This window comes from Histoplasma capsulatum, genomic scaffold (genome assembly GCF_000149585.1).
Source record: "Histoplasma capsulatum NAm1 scaffold_12 genomic scaffold, whole genome shotgun sequence".
Classification (NCBI taxonomy): Eukaryota; Fungi; Ascomycota; class Eurotiomycetes; order Onygenales; family Ajellomycetaceae; genus Histoplasma; species Histoplasma mississippiense.
In genome coordinates, this window is record NW_001813971.1 from 315,770 (window position 1) to 335,497 (window position 19,728).

The window sequence follows — 19,728 nt, forward strand, 5'->3', positions numbered from 1 at the left end:
TAGCTCAGCATTTAACACCAGACATCTCACAGGTTGGAACAACCTCTATTTCCTGAAAGACTGCCTAGGTCCGGCGACAATGAAGTCGTCTCTCGCTCTTGCCCTCCTCGTTGGAGGTGCAATCGCCTCTGGGCCGCAGCAGCAGGTCCTTCGGGAACCTGTAGACCACCCCCAAGCTGCTGAAACACCCCTTCAAAAGATCAGCGATATTTTTGGCCACCTGAGCGAACAAGCCGGCAATGTCTGGGAAGACGTGATGGACAAATTCCCAGACACCCTCATGGATGCCATTACTCAGACTCCCCCACCCAAGAAACATAACCGTCGCCCGGATTCCGAGTGGGACCACATCGTCCGCGGTTCCGACGTCCAGGCTGTCTGGGTGGAGGGAGACGCTGGAGAGAAGCATCGCAAAGTCGGCGGAAGACTTGATACTTATGACTTGAGGGTCAAGGCTGTTGACCCGTCCAATCTTGGTGTTGATACTGTCAAGCAGTATAGCGGTTATCTCGATGATAACGAGAACGATAAACATCTCTTCTACTGTATGGCACTCAAACCATCTCCTCCCTGACTCGGCCCCCAAACAACAACTTTTTCAAAAACCAAAAGAGACGAAAAAAAGCGAAAATTGCTTGCTAACCAACTACTAGGGTTCTTCGAGTCTCGCAACGACCCGAAGAATGATCCTGTCGTTCTCTGGCTTAACGGCGGTGAGTCCTCCTACGAAAATACGACTAAATAAACAAACTAACCGATGTCACACTACTGGACAGGTCCTGGTTGCAGTTCACTTACGGGTCTCTTTCTTGAATTGGGTCCATCATCGATAACAAAACAACTAAAGGTGGAATACAACGAGTTCTCATGGAATTCGAATGCGTCGGTAATTTTCCTCGACCAACCAGTCAATGTGGGGTACTCCTACAGTAGCAGCTCAGTGAGCAACACACAAGCTGCCGCTAAAGATGTCTATGCTCTTCTCACGCTATTCTTTGAGCAATTCCCGGAGTATTCCCGGCAGGACTTCCATATTGCTGGCGAATCTTACGCGGGACATTACATCCCAGTCTTTGCTTCCGAAATCATGTCGCATTCACACCGCAACATCAACCTCAAGTCCATTCTGGTTGGGAACGGATTGACCGATCCTCTCTCTCAATACCCACACTACAGACCCATGGCATGCGGTGAAGGTGGGTACCCTGCGGTCTTGAGTTCGTCCAGCTGTCAAGCTATGGATAATGCACTTCCCCGTTGCCTTGCCATGATCCAAGCGTGCTACAACACTGAGAGCCGATGGTCCTGCGTTCCCGCTTCTATCTACTGCAACAACGCGTTGATCGGCCCTTACCAACGCAGCGGTATGAACCCCTACGATGTACGATCCAAGTGCGAGGGCGGCAGCCTCTGCTACACCCAACTAGATGACATCAGCAAATACTTGAACCGGAACGCCGTGATGGAGTCACTGGGCGCCGAAGTCAGTAGCTACGAATCCTGCAATATGGATATTAACCGCAACTTCCTCTTCCAAGGCGACTGGATGCAACCGTACATGCGTGTCGTGCCAACGCTTCTCGCTCAAATGCCCGTTCTTATTTATGCTGGTGATGCTGATTTCATATGTAATTGGCTGGGCAATAAAGCCTGGACGGAGGCACTCGAGTACCCCGGCCATAATGAATTTGCGGCGGCTGAAATGAAGAACTTGACCAGCCAGAATCATGAAGATGTGAGGGTTATCGGCCAAGTGAAGTCCGCGGGCAACTTCACCTTCATGCGTCTTTTCGGTGGCGGACATATGGTCCCGATGGATCAACCTGAAGCGAGTTTGGAATTTTTCAACCGCTGGCTGGGCGGCGAATGGTCGGATAAATCGCCCTAGAAAATCCCATTCTATTCATTTCATCACGTTAGCTACATCTAGAGTCTTTAGGAGTGGGCAGTCGAAGTGGGCACCCGAAGCTCCTGTCATATATGTGAGCTTTTATTTTACGAGGCATATTATTATATTTGATAGTATCCACGACGATACTTCCGGGAAACATCTCATGGGGTGTTGATCTTGACTTTTTCTTTTGAAAGGGGTTTGTTTACTTTGCAGTTATTGATTATTTGTGTTCGACTTGCAAACTGATTTTCTGGGGTTTTCTTTTCTTTATTCACAACCACACAGCTCTCTCTCTCTCTCTCTCTCGGTTTCATGATTACAATTTCCTTCAGTTCTAGTCACTCACACAAGAGAAGAAAGACGCAATGCATTCGCGTGACTACTCATGTACACTATAACTAGAGGAAATAGCAACAGGCATAAAACATCTATGGTAGACATGTCAAGTTGTTTAGCACAGTAAACGCTGCTGAGCCAGGCAAAAGAAATTCCTGAATTTCGCCCGTGTGTTTGGTGGAAACTGGCAATTACGAACTTTCATTCCTCTCTGCCTTTGGGTGTATAAAGTTAAACATATCCATCCTCCATCGTAATGCATGTATTTACTCCGTTTTTGGTTCCATGCTATTTCGTTCATTTATGTATGTATATATATATATATATATATATTAATATATTAATATTAGGACGCGTGCCCATCCCACGTCGCTTGAGCGGAAGTAGAGGGAGGCTGGGAACGAATATAAGATAAAACAGGGATACAAAGACTAACCGGAAGGGAGGGGAGGGGCCAGTCAAAGTTCCCTGTAGACTTTGTGTGTTGACTTTACAAAAAATGGGTTTCTTCTGAGATAAATATCTATCAATCACCTGCGGTATCCCCGGGCCTGTTCATACGATAAGAACAGACGATATTGTAGCATCGAAAGATGAAGAAGGAAGGGACACAGAGGATAAAAGCAAAAGTCGATGGATGGATGGATGGATGAAAAAATCGGAGTCATACAAGCGATTTTTTTTTTTTTTTTTTTTTCCCTGATGGCATTGTTGTATAATTTTTCATTGGTTTCTTTCTTTCCATTCATTACTCTAGGGAATCCGGGGTTTCAATCGCAGGAGAGCCTAGCAAGCAAGATGGGCCGCATCAACAGGGAACGCAGACAAGAGAGTCCATGACGTTGCCGTAACAGGTTTTCTTAAATGTCCCCCCCCTACTACCCCTTTCATAAAACATTCCCATTCCCACAGACGCTCTCCTCCACAACCCGGCAAAACCAAACCAACCACGAAAAAGAAAAGAAACAAGCGAAATACAAAGCGGACACCAAATAAAAGTGTATAAAAAAAAAAGGGAAAAAAAAAAAAAAAAGAAAAAGAAAACACAGAAACAAAAGTACACCCCGTTTAACCCTTCTTCTTGCTGACACCAACAGTCCGCCCTCTCCGGCCGGTGGTCTTGGTATGCTGGCCACGGACTCTGAGACCCCAGTAGTGACGCAGACCACGATGGGCGCGGATCTTCTTCAGGCGCTCGAGATCCTCGCGCAGCTTGGACTCCATCTGGTTAGCGAGGACCTGCGAGTCCTTGCCATCGGTGATGTCGCGCTGTCTGTTGAGGAACCAAGTGGGGATTTTGTATTGGGTGGGGTTCTGGATGATGGTGACGATGCGCTCGAGTTCTTCGGAGGTGATTTCTCCGGCGCTGTTGTGGGATTTGGGTTTTCCATGTTAGTTTATGGTTACTTAAGTAAAAATCAAGCAGGGGGTGAAGGGAAATAAATTATGGGTATGGGGATTTCGGAGGGGGTTTTTTGGTGGAGTTAGGCGGACTGGGTGGAGAGATGGGGTTTGAAAAGGAGGTATGTCTTTCCAACTGTGGTGCGTCTTCGGATGGTCATGGTGTATCGACATTCTGGTCTTCTCTTCCTCCTGCATCTTTGTAGTTCCCACCCAATTCTAATCCAGCATCAAATTTCCATATTCCAAACCGACATCCTAATTCGCATCGTCCATGGACGATGCGAAGAAAAAAAATCCCCATGGAAACAGACCAGCCCAATCTCAATCTCAATCCCAATCGCACAGCAATAGCAGAGAAAGAGAAAGGGGCAAGATAAAAGAAAAGAAGAAAGAAGAAAACCCACCGCTTGTTCAAATCAACATCCGCCTTCTTGCAAACCAGATTGGAATAGCGGCGACCAACACCCTTGATCTTCGTCAAGGCGTACATGATCTTCTGCTTGCCATCGACGTTGGTGTTAAGAAGACGAAGGATGAACTGGAAGTTCGTCTTCTCGCCGGTCACGAGCGCTGTTTGAAAAAAAAAAAAAAACCCGGAATTCAGTAAACCTCGTCGTGCAGGCAGGTGAAACGGGGCCAATACGTACACATGATGGGCGATATATGAAGCGCGCGAGGCGGGTATATCGTCGCTTGGCTAGAAGGGAGAGGGGGTTGTCGGGAAGAGAGAGTTGGCGAGGTGGTTTCGAGACAGGACGAGGAGGTTGTTCTGCGTTGAATGTCTGCTGTTGTGGGATCGAAAATCCTCATCTAGCCGTAAACAGACTAGTGCGGGCCGAGACTTGGCGCGGGTTCGCTTGCGGATTACATAAGTTTGACTAACTTAGTTAGTTAACTAACTTAGTTCCGGCCTAGCAACCATAGTAGGTAGAAGATAGGAGGACTTGTATTGCTCTGTACTCTTCTCTTCTTTTAAAAGTGCGTCCCTCCTCACTCGGGGTTATAACGTAATTCTAGCAAAACTGCAAAAGCCAACATGGGCGAGTGCATCTTGGGGAAAGCATCTGCTACACCAATCTAGTAGGAAAGAGAAATAAAGGTTGAAGAAACGAAAAAGAAATCATCATCGTTGAGGCCGAAGGGGGTTATCGCCATAACAATAAGTAGCAAAGAATGATAACGAGATTCTCAAGAGGCGGATTTTCCGTCAAAATCTATATGGCCTCACGATGTGTGCTGTTGAACAAAAAAAGAAAGAAAGAAATCACACAGAAGAAGCGATGTATATAGAGAAAAGTACAGGGCCAACGAAGTTATCCCGTACCGTCCCATCTCGTGCTGGAGTTTCCGCTCTCTCTTCAAGCGGGAAAAATATGGCAAAGAGAAGAGAACTTGAAGAAATATGACAGAGTAAAGGGGCCCATCCAAGATATTGAGTTTCAAAGATTCAACAAGTCTCGGTCAGCATGATAAAAATACCGTTTGGAGGAGAATAAAGGCGGGGAAACGGGAATGCGGATACACGGAAATCAAGGGGGCAGCGCACGCTGGGTTAGGTGGATTCGTTCATTCATATGTTTTCTAGTACTTTTTCACAACCGAAAAATGAAAACCAAAAGAGTATTTATTGACCGGTTCCAAATGGAAAAATATAGAAGAACTGTTGGGCATATTGGACTACGACTAATCGTCGACTCTTTCCAACATCTACGCACCAGAAAAAAAAAAAAAAAAAAATCAAAGCCAAACCAAAATTCAAACAAAAATAGCCCAAAGGCAAAACAGAAGGGGGAGTTAAACCGGATCCATCAAGGAAAAAAAAAAAAAAAAAAAAAAAAAAAAAAGGATGACAAGGCAGCGGATCACATTACTCCATAGACGGGTGCCTGGACAATAACATTGCCTACTCCCTTGCTCCTCACCTCCACAGCAACAAACGCCGCAAATCTAATACGGCTGTGTTGATTAGTTCCGGCGTTCGCATTGGTGCCATTGTCACCTTCTCTAAACTCCGCCTCCTCCCGCTCCTTTTCACGCGTGAGAGCAGAGGCAGGTCGAGTTTGTTGCTCAGATTGTCCCTGGGCCGCACCTCCGGAACTGCTGGAATGCGGCTTTTTGCTCATCAGCGACTCAAATATCGATTTCTTCCTTGGCTCCTTGGGCTGTGCAGGCGGCACGGGTGATTGGCCAGATTGGGCGGTGGAGGAGGACGAGGAGTCCTTCCCGTTGTCCCTGTCCACCTCCAGCAGGGAAGAACTCTCCGCTGCAACACTGGCTTTCATGCCTTTCGTCGGGGAACCTTGCTCTATTCGATCGACAGCAGCTTGAGGCTCGGGTAGCCCGACTAGTGGAGGAAGTGATACCTCTAATTTCATGTAGGTATCTGATATCGGAGAGCCGGGGAGGAAGTACTCTATCGCGATCTCTCTCGATTCAAAGGGGATATTTGCAGAGATGCCAACGGCAAGCTCAACGATCATGGAGACACCGTTCTCGAGGCCCGGTGGCGGTGGGGTTTTTAAATGCATTTCCAAGGACGCCGTGAGCTTCTCGACGAGGTTTTTGATTAACTGCGATCTATTCTCCTCCGCGGCCCGGCTCTGAAATATCTCGCCCAATCCATCCAACGTGGTCCTGCGCCAGGCTGACAACTTGGAAAGATGGTTCTCTCTATCCTCATCGGAGGCTATTTTAGCCCCGCGCCGTACATTGTGCTCAATCATTTTTAACGTGCGGGAAAGATTCAGCTCCAGGCCCGGATGGAAAAGCCGGTCAAATATTTCATCGACCAGCCATCGACTAACATATGCACGTCCAGCTGCCGTCATTTCTTTGGTGCCGACAGCAACAGCATCTTCGTTAACGAAGCCTTGGAGCCAAATCGGAATGTTCCTCCACTCCTTGCGAATGTTGAAAGAAAGATTGTTGATTGCGCCATCCAGCCGGGAGAATCGAGTCATATATTCGCTGTCATCAAGGACCGTGCGAGATGTAGCCATCCGCTGATGAGCAACTGTATTCTGGAGTAGTTGAACCTGAGCATCCTTCTCAAAATAATACTTTTTAACTTTCAGATATTTGGCTTCTATGAAGGAATGGTCAGCAGAGCTAATAAGTAAGGAAAAGGGGGTTTTTGAATAATATTTAAAATTATAACCCCCCACAAAGGCCACGTACGGAGTTCCTCGTGTTTTTGCACCAACGCACGGACTTCTGCTTCTGAATGGTCTTCGCGGCCTTTATTACTATTATTACCATTATTAGCTGGCGGTGGCGTTTGCCGATCTTGGTCTCCCAGGCTTTGCTGAGAATGGTTCCCTTTGAAGCTGCCGCCCTGGGCTAGATTTGGTGGATATTGGGATTGGCCACTGCCTATGCCCTCTCGACCTTGCCCTCCATGCTGAGGAGTAGAGTCAACCTGCTGCCGCAATCCCGTTTGTCTGTCCGGCGGCATGCTGCCCTGAGTTTGAGCAAGCCCGGCGGATGGCTGGGCGTTCTGGCGGAAAGACGGTTTCTGTTGGCTTGGTTCAGTAGTTTGATATTGGTGGAGCGGGGAGGGAGGCGGGCCTCCAGACTGCTGTGAGGATGGTCGAGCGGTAAGGAGGGATTCTGACTGAGAAGAATAATGGGGTGGTTCAAGAGTTGGCTCCGTAAAGTCAGCAATCGAGTCACGTCGTGTTGGGTAGCTAATATGGAACTGAGGGTTGCGAGGTGCAGACTGCTGGACTTCTGAGAATGGATTCGCTTGGAACGAGTCACTAGATTCTCGTTGCGTGTAGATGGATTCTTGGCTGGACAGTGTATCAGTATTCACGCGTTGAACAGAACGATTTTCTGGACGCTGGTCGAATGACGGAGTTTCAACGTGAGAAGATGATGGATTGGCGGTTGTAGAAGGGTAAGAGAAATGTTGCTGCTGGATATATGGTTGTGGGGGCTTTTTCGAGAGTGGCATACGGGTTCCAGCTGCCGGCTCTTCAAACAACTCCGGAGTGGGCTCAGCAGATTGCCTGTCTGGAGTGTTTTGCGGCCCACTTGTCTGTGCTTTATCCTTCTTTCGCACAGAGAGGTTTCGACCCACCACTTTGGGCGCAGGTGTCGTAGAGTCCTTGGAAGATGAAAAGCCGAAAATGCTTCTTCTCGACTTCTTCGGAAGGGATTCTAGGGGAGGATATGTCTCAGGGCTATGAGGGGTCCACGACAAATCGGACGAGCTGACTTCGGGGTTTGTGGAGGTATCGGGAGAATAAAATCCACTTGCAGCGGATGGAATCAGGTTCAGCGTCGGTCGTCGAGAGTAATTTGGAGAAGGCTGGGAAACAGTTGGTGAATAGGAGGTGATAGCTAGTCCAGGGATGAAATTTGGGTCATTCGGTTGCAGATTCTGATAATTGGAAGTATGCTGAACTGTGTGGGCAGCGTGAGAGTGAGCGTAGCCTTGGTCGTATGCCTCGTTATCAACATAAGAATACCGCTGGGATTGGGGTTCACTGTTATAGTCGAGCGATTCGCCCACGGGTTGGTGGCGGAGATGATGTTGGTTTTGAAGATGGCGATCTTGTTGCTGCTGCTGCTGCTGCTGCTGCTGCTGCTGCTGCTGATGCGGCGGTGGCGGGTGATTAGCCCGGTTGTCGACAGTACCAACTAGTGACGCCTGAGATTTATTTTTATGAAAGAATTGCATGAGTCCGGGAGGACATGGACGTCACTGAGAAAGGGGAAAGTTGTGTTTCCGCACACCCTCGGGGAAGGACTTCTTTGGCGGAAGTTTGTTTCACCGTAAAGGCCGCCGAGTAGTCTAAAGAACTAGGGCCTGGTTGTTGGTTGAGTCGCAGTGTTGCTTGATGATTAGTGGGGCGGAGGGTTGCAAAGAAAAAAACTTGAAATGTTTGACGCGGTGGCAGCGATCAAAGCAGTAGATCTAAATATAACTCGGAGAGAGGTTGCTGACAGCGGTATGCACAAGGATAAAAAGGGCCGAGTAATAATAAGATGGTTGACTTCAGGATGTGCGGATCGTTAGGGCATGACAGTGGCGGGGAGGGGAAACACAACAAGAAGGAACAAGACAAAACAGGAGAAAGACGAACCAAGCACCCCCCAGCCGTGGGCAAAGGAGAGACACGCCGAAGATCTCGATCAAGGGAGAGGCGAAGTTGGAGCTGGAGGTGAAGTTGATCGAAGGTTTTGGCGTTTCAACGTTTGGGTGAGATCGGGATGAGGCTGAGAGGGGGACGGTAAGTCACGTTACCGGGAACATCCGTGGACGAGCCCGGCGGCTACAGTCCAGGGACTCAGATAGCCTGTTCCACTGGACAGATTGCACTTCTCGGGCAGTGGTCCGGTGTGATGCTGGAGTCCTGGAGACTTGCTTGCTTCATACGACTCGGAAGCACCCCTGGTAAGGCCTGCGGAGGCCCAATTTTTATCAATCAGTCTCAGCTTGATGTTAATTGTGGATTGCTGATCCTCCTGGAAAGTTTTACCTCATGACGGTGCCAGTCCAGGGACAAGTATTTTTCTTCTTTTCGAAGTACGCGAGGTGGTGCACAAACTTCGCTTGAGCAAGCTCCACACTCCCCATGTATTTATGCCTGTTGCGTGCCCTCGCCAAGAACCTCGTATATACGGAGTACCTCCTTTGACCAAGGAGCTGGCGCAATGCGCCCGTCTTACAGCCGGGAACAAACCGAGATTTCCTTCAAACAATCTACTTGATGCTGCGGCGGGACCACGCCCATTTAATTAGTATCATCATCCGTGCGCTGAAGGTTTGGCAACGGGGAACGGTGGGGACCGGTCAGGCCAAGCCCGCAGCCTGACTTATTTAAACTCAATGCCGAATGGCCCCTAAAAACATTTCCTGTTCATGGGCACACACGACAACCAAAATGACACAGGGCAAAACAGCACACTTCTGTCTGAATATAGCTCATTCGGAACCTCCCAGGTGATTTCCAAAATTGAAACTACGAGTATCCCTAATGTGGAATAGGTCCTGGTCACCTTGAGGCTGTTCTGAATTCAACGTTCGCAGTATGCGGGTGCATCCTGATCTATTTATACACAACGCCCAGATTATATCCGCATTAGTGTGAGGTGCTAGTATTTCCATGCACAGCTCTTATTGTCTTCTAGAGGCTTTCTGTGAAACTTCAAGGCATAAAATTGTGAACTTAAGACGTTGGTAATTGGGGGAATTCTCCTTTTAACTAGTGGTAAAAAGTTTTTAGTTTTATACTTCCTTTGTCGACCATAGCCGAGACAATAATGAACATGTGCTAAGTTAATACAACTCAGTTCGAAGTAGCTAACTAATGCTTGGAAAACCGACTGTTATCAGCTTGGCCTTGGGTACATGTCGCAACAACGCACGAATGACATCGAGCGGCAGATACCACTACTATTCTTGCTGACGAGCAAGGGGGTTTCAAGCTACGATTGAAGGTCATATTTTATGCCAATTGCATTCATTGGGCTTCCTCCTTCTTCGTGATGCCCTTTTTTTTGGTATTTTCATGTCAAGGGTTGTTCCAGGTTGGTTTTGGTGCAGTATGTGAACAAGAGATCGGGGAGAACCGCCAAAGATGGAACTGGCTGAAGACTCATCCCATCCAAAGGGTTATGGATGCTTTACAGTACATACATGTATATACATTTGCATGACAAATTTGATCATGACTGTTCCCCAGGCTCACCTATTTCGAGGAAGGGTCCGCTATTTCCCCAGATTTCCTGTTGTGACAGATTCCCCTTTTTTTTTTTTTTTTTTTTTTTTTTTATTTTTTTTTTTTTTTTTTTGGCTATTTTATAATTTTCCCTAAAGCTCCTTTGGACGCCAAAATTCCATCCCCGGATGGGGTTGGCGAGTTCATAGATTTGACGAATAGATTGAAGCTGGCAAGGGTGTTGGCTTGCCAAAGTAAACTAATATTATAATAACTTAGAAGTTACCTACATTGCTGTCCCAAGGTTCAACGACCTCTACTCCGTACAGTACATTGCCCGGAAAGAGCCTTGGTAAGGACCCGAACACAGTATTAGTCGTATCCCTTTATTTTCGCAGATAGTTTCCAACTTCTTTAGATGCCGCAACAAAAAGTTGATGGTGATGATTTTTAGTCCACCTGCGTCTGGGCCCGCAACATGCTTCTGTTTGGCACAATTGACCAGCAAATTTTCCACATAATCCCCGTCGACCAGTGGCCAACTCTCTCCAAATCGAGGCGTGCTAGTGTCGGAGGTAATCCTGCTGTTGAAGATAGGGAATACCATGGCAAACGAATGTTTACAATCTTCCTTAGGTTAGAGAAGTCGAAAGGTATGCCTAAGCCACATCTAAGATGAGGTAAACATGGGGGAAAGCGGATATGAAAGGAGTGGAGAATGGGTAATTTGGACAACAGGTGTGAGATGATTTCATTCACGGTGACGGTCGGATCCAATTTAGCAGCTTGAACAAGCTCACTCTCACCTGTGGCTTGGTTTGACTCGAATATGGTTACTGCTTCCGTGCGAGAAACCATCCGGGGCCGTTTATCGATGGCTATCAGCAATTTCAATACCTCACGGTAAGATGTTTCCGGGTTGTTCAAGCCGATCGTTTCGTATAATCTCGGTTCGACAATGGAGCGGAATCTCCAGCAAACACTCCCGAAATTTTTCAGAACACATTTGTCCATATGCCGAGTAATTTCTTCCACCAGTTCCGTCGGCAGTTTGGAGATGAGGCTCATTGTGAATAAATCCTGTGTAAAATCACATCTAATCTATGAATGGGGACTGGGAGTGGGGGATGTGCAAAACGAAGCTGCTCAAAGTCGCATTTGCTTGTAAATAGAAATGGAGTAATGAGCATAACGTGGGAGCGCGGCGGACATTATATATACCCTGCGGTGTGTTGGAGTTGCCTCGTTGCAGGTAACTATGTGTCTGAACGGCTTCTTGCTAAAAATTGATGGGCCAAAGGATGTAAAATGGCGTTTTCCCACTGCGCCAAAAGGATCAATCCTCAGGATGGGGTCCTTCCAGATCCGACCGGCTCATTCCGCAAGACAGCTCTGACCAATAGTATCGAAGATGAACGTATAATTTTTGATTATTGACTTGTTTGCGCCAGATTCCAACATCTAACTACAACTGCATGCCAAGAATAGGGAAATCCGAGGCACAATTGTAGGTTATTCCCACACTCAGGTGATTCAAGCCAGTGATGTTTAACATTGTGGCCAACACTTATAAAGCAGTTTGCATGTTTTTGTCCATCTCACAGTACGACTCGTCCATGCCACAAAAAGCACTATTACTCTCTCAGACACTCATTAGCCGCTTCCGCTTGATCCCAGAGGGAAGCAGACACTGGTTGCCCGGTATTTTGTTGTCGGAGACAAATGGCACTCAGAACCGCGTGTTGCATTAAGGATAAGATGCCGAACACTTGTTCTAACAGCTGTTATCATAAATATAAATAATCTTCAAATAATAAGTCTTTCCAGCAATTAGCGGGGCCAGAACTCAACGGCAAGGTGATACATCGGCAAGGATGGGAGCATGAAGTATATCCCCATTCATGCTTTTTGAAAAAGACGGAGGTGGGAGAGAGCGGAACGTGATAGCCGGAAGCAGAGAGCAGTGGCGGAGAAAATTGCCAACCGTTGGCAACGCACCTTCAAAAAGGTTTTCTTTTTGTTTCCGAGACTAATGAAGCCCTCAGCTCGAATTTGACATCACAAGCGAGTCAAGAGTGTGATTCTATATCCATTTATTTCGGACAGAAACTGCCAATGAGATCCACTCAGGGGGTTCAATGTCCTCAGGTCCTCAGTTTTTACTCCTTTTTGTTGGATTTCAATGCATCTTTTTGAATGTTCCCCGGTACCAGAGCCCCAATTTCCCTTACTCGATTTCCCAAAGGCCTTCTTTAATGGAACAATAGCTTCAAAGGCGGTTCCTTTTGATTCGCTACGAGCAGTTCAATGACCTAATAGCATAAGCCGTCTGATAACTCCCAGAATATGGAGAGTGCAACTCACCGCTTTGGGAAAATCAATATCCTTGATATCTCTCTGATGTAGCTTGGCCGAATTACGTGTGAAAATGAAAGCTCTATCATTGCGAAGTGATGAATGAGAAGATAAATAAATTTGATGGTGAGGTTGTCGAGAAGACCTCGATTTGGCGCGAAGCAGTCTTAGATTAATTTGGCAATTTAGTTAGTGACCGATATACGGGTCACTGCTCTGTATTTTCTGAATTGCTTCCTGGTCATTGTGCTAATCGTTCAACTATTGTATATAATCCAACTCCGGTTTCTTGATCAAAGTGATCGCACTCTCTCACATCGCTCTTCACATCTCCTTCGCCGAAATGACTGGCGGCTAGCCCATACTATTTCAATGGAAGACGGCCCTTGTTCTGGGGAATTGATATAAGCTTCAAAGATATTCTCCTGCCTTACCTCATCTTTCAATCCCTCGCAGTAGGAAAGGTAGATTCTCAAAGGCATTCGGATCAGCGTTTGTCGCTCTCCAAAGGTAGACTTGCCACAAGCGTTTCCCCTAGTGCACCAATAGCAGACCGTTGATTGAGGCAATAGTTATTCTAGCATGTGCTCGCATGGATTGTTTTTTTTTTGTCAATGGAATAGATTCCCTCACTCAGCACGTAATGGTTCTAATAATTGAACTGACATCTGACATTCCATTTCCACTCAGGAAGGGATGCCACCATCCCCAGAGATGGGTATGATGTTGAAGCCTAGCTTGAGCTCTTGCCATCATTATGCAACCACAATCACAAGGCCGGCCCGGTGGGCGGCCTAAAAGCTCTTAAGATGAAACTCTGCATCCCACTGTCAGCTATAAGAGATGCTTCACCGCTCGCTCGTTGCCTGTTGAATTCGAGCTGGTCGTCCATATTGGCTTGGATGCATATATTGCTTGCTTTGCATATGAGGAGGAATTTTGCTCACGCAGGCTGTGTATGAAGGAACATACTTACTATTAAGTTGGCTGACATACTATTTGGATTCTGTAAGCAGCGGTTTCATTGCATTGGGATGCCATGAGTGACAGGTTGCGTTTCATGATATGTTGCTTCTTCTGCCATATTGATGAGATATCTATAGAGAAAATTTGGTTTGCACTCAAATGCAGCAAATTCTCAGCAAATAAGATGACCTCATTATTGAAGAAGTCTTTTAAAAGAGTGAGAATGTTGCACATGTCAAGTTAAAAGAGCGGCGAAGGTCGTATGTAGAGAAACACATGAAGAGAAAGATGAGTATTGGGGTGGCAACTCAAGACCTCGCCATCGCAAATGGCCACAGAAAGTCAAGAGCGAGGATAACGAAGTCCTTTAAAACATATTCAAAGTAATATTTAAGGGAATATCCGCGAGGGTCGAAACAATTGAAAGAGACTGCATGGCACGTTCAACTCTGGCAAGCAGGAAGAAAGATCGGGACAAAATATCAATGTGCAACTATCCCCGAACGGATGAGGCTTAGCCAACCCTGTACACCCCAGTTTAGGAGGCGTTCTAAATTTGTTGATTCATCTGCCTCCACGCAAGGATCCTCCATTTCTCGAAGTATGTTTTCTATGTATTCACCCGCAGCACCGCTTAGTTTCAGAATGCGTGCAACAGCACTATGGACTGCAAGGAGATGAGGTGAGGGTGGATCAATAGTATGTTCAGGACTGAGATAAAGCTGGCGAACGACTGGGAATAAGGGGTCGCGCAAGAAGGACCTCTCTTCCGTTGTATTAAGTTTGTATTCATGTTTATTCTCAGTGGGCTCGAAATATATCTCAAATTCTCCGAAAAGTCGATGGTACTTTTGCGTTAGTGTCAACGCATTTTTTGGGCTATCAATATTTTGTCCTTCGATAAGATAGATCACATCCGGATCAAATATTTTTAGAATGTGATGTGCTGCCTGCTTCGACTCACTCTAATGAACAATATTAGAGAAGAGTAACAGTTTTCTGTTGCCAGGGGATGGACGTACTAATTGTGAGTTTTCTGGAGAGATGGATGTGAGAGAATGAGGGGTTATGTGAGCCACTTCTAGGTATTCAAATTCATCGTTATTTAGATCCTTCAAAGGTTTTTCCATCATCATCTGTGCTATCCTCATTTGTGTCAAGCCGTTTCTTGACTTCTGCTCTATCAAACTTTCGCGAAACTACACAGCGATGATGGTCGCGGAAAAAGCATTCTTGTCGTAACTTCGATACACGGTTTCTCGTACCAATGGGAGTAGATTGTTTTGAAGACAATGATGTAGGTGTGGGCTGCGGCGTTTTGACGGAGGAGGCTCGAACAACATGGCAGAAGTTAATGTTAAGAGTTCATAGGGTACTACACGCCACAACTTCCAAGAAGACAGGAGAATAGAAAGGAGAACGGAAACAAAAGCTAACTGACGTGGCATGAAAAATTTGTCAATCATGTATTCAGCAAATTTATCCATGGTAACCACAGCTTCTCCTTTTCGCTTTGAATTCCACAGCGAGAAATCGCGGAAGTAGGTGAATGCTTGATGAACAGAACCAGTTCCATGTTCTTCTTCCGCAGTGATACTACCATAAACGTAGGTAAAGAAATAATCAAGGAACTCATCAGCGGATTTAACATGTTCAAATGTTGCATTTATGAGAACCGCTGGTTTGTAGCGATTTTTAACTGTTCGGTCAGGCATGTAGTTGATCATGGTGCTGAACAGGGTTCGCGCCTCCCTGCTCTCCTCTGGCGCTACGGAGTACCGGCGCGGGCATTACTATGTAGAGGGAAGATAAATCCCGCTAGATAAAGTTTGTGACGACCATGTTGGCTCATCATGTAGAGTCTTGTCGAAGGTCGTACGCTGTATAGTTTAGGCGAATCTGGCTTCTGGGTGGTTGGAATCAGCGAAAGGGTTCTTATGTAAGCCTACAACTTCACAAGCCCTGGAGATGTGTTTTTCTCAAGGATTAGAAACAAGAATTAGAAGCAAGAATTGAAGAACTAGTTATATTAAGTTGATTCCTTGGTTGATTGATCCATCCTAACTTCTAAGTGTTCAAAAAAAAGAAAAGAATCTAGCTCTCTTAAGCATTCAATCACATGATTTCAGATTGTTGAAATCACCATCTTGAATGCTGAAAGTTCCATTTCATTGTAAATTAAAATAGATTCATACTTTGTATGAAATGATATTAATCTCCTGGAAAACTGTTTTTTCTCAGATCCACTATAAGATTTCTATTACAGAGTACTATATGTGAGAGTCATTTCGAGGTTTATGCTAAAAGCGATGAATTTTCATTCTTGGCCTACAGCGTAAACACAACAGCAGCACAGCGGACTGCTCTATGATGATCCATGGACTGTCGTTTAGGGCTACGGGCGTACACTTCGCGTGGTTTTAAAAAAAGTTGAACATTCCCAAGGCATTTGACAGGGCCTGGGGATTGTTGCATATATATCAACAAAACCGGAAAAGTGAAGGGTCACAAAGCTAAGCAGACAGCTGGTTCAACGAGTTTTAGGAGAATACCATTCTGAAGCAATGCTAGGATAAAACTTGGCATTCTAATCGAGAAATCGAGAACTCTATCTCTCACTAGTTCCGGGCAGCAGTTGATGTCAGCCTGAAACGGGGTCCCAGTTTATCAGATTTAGCCCACCTCAGCTGAAACCGCGATTATCACTATGAGCAAGGATTCCGATCTGCTTTTTGTTGTATATCTACTAGTACTCAGTAGCTCGGGTTACACTTCGACGCAGTAGGAGGTAGCTTGCCTATGGAGTCGGTTACCCGCAGCCTGCTCTGATTTTGAACCCTGGAGAGCCATTATCCAAAACCGAATATGTTCGGGCATCCCAAACCCCCTCTCAACTAGTTCTCTGAACATCCTGGGACCCTCTACTTACTGCTTACAGACCCATGATAGATGCTCTGAACCAGGTTAATTTTACCTTCAAGCTAATGGCGATCTGTGGAAATTATAAGGGTTGATCTTGACACTTTACCGCCTACGCAGTGATCCTCTCTGTCAAACAGCATTGTGAATGACAACTTCATGCAGACCCTCTCTTTTCTAGTCAGACCTTCCCCCGCGACCTATCTCCGTGTTTATCCAACTAATGAATGACATTCCCCCACGACTATATTAGCCAAAGCAAACAACAGCAATTGGGGAGCAAAACGTTGAAGCTCGGTCTCAAGCGCTGCGGGGATGAACTGCATGACGATGAACTAATATGATTACAAACAGTATCCACCAAGGCTATGCACATTTCCTTGCCCCAGACTCTCGATGAGCTTTGGATCAAAATGGGCGAAATCTCTCTCATATGTTTCAAAAGATTTCCACGGGTACGGTACGGATTACGGCCGTATTAATCAAAACTAATGGGCCTTGATTATTTTATCCTTTCTAATAGTTAGTTATTCAAGCTATGAATGAGGTAATTATCCTTTCCTCTAACTATAAAAAGACGGTTACCCCTCCATGTCTAGCTGACGCTTTTTTCCTTTGGTGAAGATTCTATATAGACCTTAGAGAGAGGAAAATAGTGACATCATGACTGACACCTACGATTTTATCATCGTTGGGGGTATGCTTCCTCCCATCGTCATCAGTGTGGTTTACAGATCGTGGCTCTAATATTTAGTAGGGGGCAACTCTGGCCTGCTCTTTGCGACGCGACTGGCAACGGCGTTGCCAGAAAGCTCGGTGGTGGTTCTGGAATCTGGCAGTGCGTTTCCTGACAACTCGCATCTTTGCCAGTATGATAGATACCATGCCTGGCAACGGCCCGACTTAGATCTCGGGTATATTACAACGCCCCAAACTTCCCTCAAGGGCCGGGTACTCCCTTATCTCCGGGGCAAGGGTCCAGGAGGCTGCACCAACGTCAACTTCTTGACGTACACTCGGGGCTCTGCGGAGGATTATAATTACTGGGCTGAGCTTGTTGGTGATGACTCGTGGAAATGGGAACATACTCTCAGGAGGTTCAAGGAGGTAGGCAGTTGTTACTGTACGATATCAATGCCAATGCTAACTTCATGTCTTTTTTTTTTTTTTTTTTTTTTTTTTTTTTTTTTTTTTTTTTTTTCGGAAATAGATAGAGACTTTTCACGCAGAGCTGTCCGAGGACATGAAGAAATACTCCAATCCCTTACCGGAGAACCATGGATATAATGGGTGCGTATGGAATATTATTACCAGTCTCTCTGTCTTGGATGCGAATCTAATAGCTTCAGACCGGTGCATGTGAGCTTACCTGCTCAATGGGAAAATGGTATAACGGAGCTTTTGGATGCAGGGACAAGATACGGGGTGAGGTCTTAATGTCTTACAACTCAGGGATGATGTATTTCTAATTGCCCTCACTCTAGCTGCCGTTAAATATGGATACTAACTCTGGAAATCCTATTGGGTTGTCCATACCACCTACTACAACATTTAAAGGCTATCGCTGGACCAGCGAGGCTATATACACGAACTATCGCCCTGCGAATTTGAAGATGCTAACTGACATAAAAGTTGCCAAGGTTGTCTTTGAAAACAAAGTAGCAGTTGGCATCCAAGCAGTGGATGGGAGGAATTGTGTGTCAAACCCCACCGTTCCGCCCCTGCTATTTTTTTTTTTTTTTTCGAGCCATAACTCATATGCGACAATAGTCACGGCGAATAAAGAAGTAATACTGTCTGCCGGTGTATTCGATTCCGCGAAGATTTTGCTACTATCTGGTATTGGACCCACTCAGGAGCTCTCCCAGCATAATATTCAAACTATCCATGATCTTCCTGGGGTAGGCAAGGGACTATCCGATCACCCCTTAGTTGTTATAGGAGCATCATTCGCGCCAGGTGTGGGTCTCAGTGATCGGACTCAATTTGATTCAAATCCTGCCGCCCTCGAAGCTGCACGAGAACAGTGGAAACGGGACGGAACCGGGGAGATAAACCTGCACCGGTCTTGCGTCATAACCGGATGGCTCAAGGAAAATTCCATCCTTACAACAAGCGAATATCAAAACCTAGACACTCTCTCAAAGCAATATCTAACCAAGGATTCCGTTCCTCATTATGAGCTCTTTCTCGCAGGGCCCCATTTCCCCCCGACATACGTTGTTCCTGAGGGAACATCATACCTTTCTACCGTCGTCTGCCTTATGAATATGCAATCTAGGGGCGAAATCACACTGAAATCGGCAAACGTGAATGATCCGCCAGCGATTGACTCCAACTACATGTCACACCCGTTTGATCGAAAGATGTTGACCTTGGCAATAAGGGAAGCTATGAAGTTTTATCAGTCCGGCGCAATTGAGAAGGAATTTAAGGGATACGTCCTGGCCCCGAAAAGCCAGTCGGACGAAGATATCCATGTACGGCCACTCCGGGGATCACCCCGCCCGTTCTCTGACGTCTCTAATAATCTTTCTATACGAGTGGCTGTCCCCATCTAATGTAGAACTTCATTTTGGGTGCATAGGAATTCATCGACGAGAACCTACTTCCGGTCTTCCATGCCAACGGAACCCTAAAAATGGGCAAAGCAGACGACCCAATGGCGTGTACGGATCCGAGTTTCCGCATCTATGGCGTTGAGAAGTTGCGAGTCGTGGATCTGAGTGTTTGTCCCATCACACCGAAGTGAGTAGGGCGATAGACATATATGCCATTGTTTCCCATTCCTCATTCCTATTCCTGATAAAACGCAACTCCTAACAATAACCTTAATAAACAGCAACCATAGTCAACCCACAGCCTATCTAGTGGCACAGACAGCTGCAGGGAAAATTATAGCGGAATATGGCGGAAGAAGATAGTTTTCATAGTTGAAAAAAATAGCAACTAACTAGCTTCAATGAATGCGCAAGGGGGGAGGATAACATACTTTAAAATTACTTTTTCTCCAACTGGTTATTTTAGATGTAGCAAATCCGAAATTCATAAATTGTTAAAGATAAATTTCAGGCACTAGTCACGAAAATTAGATTTCTCTCTTTGATTGTTTTGACAATGAGTTGTAGGACTTCGTGTTCGAGATTTGACAGTCGAATAGGATACGAGCACGCAACCGTCTATCCG

The 19,728-nt window shown here is 46.0% G+C and overlaps 5 protein-coding genes across 5 annotated transcripts; 2 read left to right on the plus strand and 3 right to left on the minus strand.

Moving 5' to 3' along the window:
* Window positions 1–79: 79 nt before the first annotated feature.
* On the plus strand, window positions 80–1,888 carry HCAG_08666 (carboxypeptidase Y precursor; the record flags this gene model as incomplete). The annotated part of the gene is made up of 3 exons (XM_001536295.1): window positions 80–545; window positions 654–713; window positions 777–1,888. The coding sequence occupies 3 exons, from the start codon at window positions 80–82 to the stop codon at window positions 1,886–1,888; spliced, it is 1,638 nt and encodes a 545-aa protein (XP_001536345.1).
* Window positions 1,889–3,298: 1,410 nt separating this feature from the next.
* On the minus strand, window positions 3,299–4,285 carry HCAG_08667 (40S ribosomal protein S18; the record flags this gene model as incomplete). Its single annotated transcript, XM_001536296.1, has 3 exons — window positions 3,299–3,596; window positions 4,039–4,204; window positions 4,282–4,285. 3 exons carry the CDS (start codon window positions 4,283–4,285, stop codon window positions 3,299–3,301), a joined length of 468 nt encoding a protein of 155 aa, XP_001536346.1.
* Window positions 4,286–5,496: 1,211 nt separating this feature from the next.
* On the minus strand, window positions 5,497–9,684 carry HCAG_08668 (predicted protein; the record flags this gene model as incomplete). The annotated part of the gene is made up of 6 exons (XM_001536297.1): window positions 5,497–6,719; window positions 6,812–8,231; window positions 8,375–8,432; window positions 8,886–9,042; window positions 9,325–9,344; window positions 9,641–9,684. The coding sequence occupies 6 exons, from the start codon at window positions 9,682–9,684 to the stop codon at window positions 5,497–5,499; spliced, it is 2,922 nt and encodes a 973-aa protein (XP_001536347.1).
* A 3,728-nt stretch (window positions 9,685–13,412) lies between these two features.
* Window positions 13,413–15,350, minus strand: HCAG_08669 (predicted protein; the record flags this gene model as incomplete). Its single annotated transcript, XM_001536298.1, has 5 exons — window positions 13,413–13,451; window positions 13,654–13,754; window positions 14,147–14,588; window positions 14,646–14,704; window positions 15,065–15,350. 5 exons carry the CDS (start codon window positions 15,348–15,350, stop codon window positions 13,413–13,415), a joined length of 927 nt encoding a protein of 308 aa, XP_001536348.1.
* A 1,855-nt stretch (window positions 15,351–17,205) lies between these two features.
* On the plus strand, window positions 17,206–19,466 carry HCAG_08670 (predicted protein; the record flags this gene model as incomplete). Its single annotated transcript, XM_001536299.1, has 6 exons — window positions 17,206–17,239; window positions 17,300–17,649; window positions 18,027–18,237; window positions 18,313–19,022; window positions 19,130–19,290; window positions 19,394–19,466. The coding sequence occupies 6 exons, from the start codon at window positions 17,206–17,208 to the stop codon at window positions 19,464–19,466; spliced, it is 1,539 nt and encodes a 512-aa protein (XP_001536349.1).
* Between the last annotated feature and the right edge of the window lie 262 nt (window positions 19,467–19,728).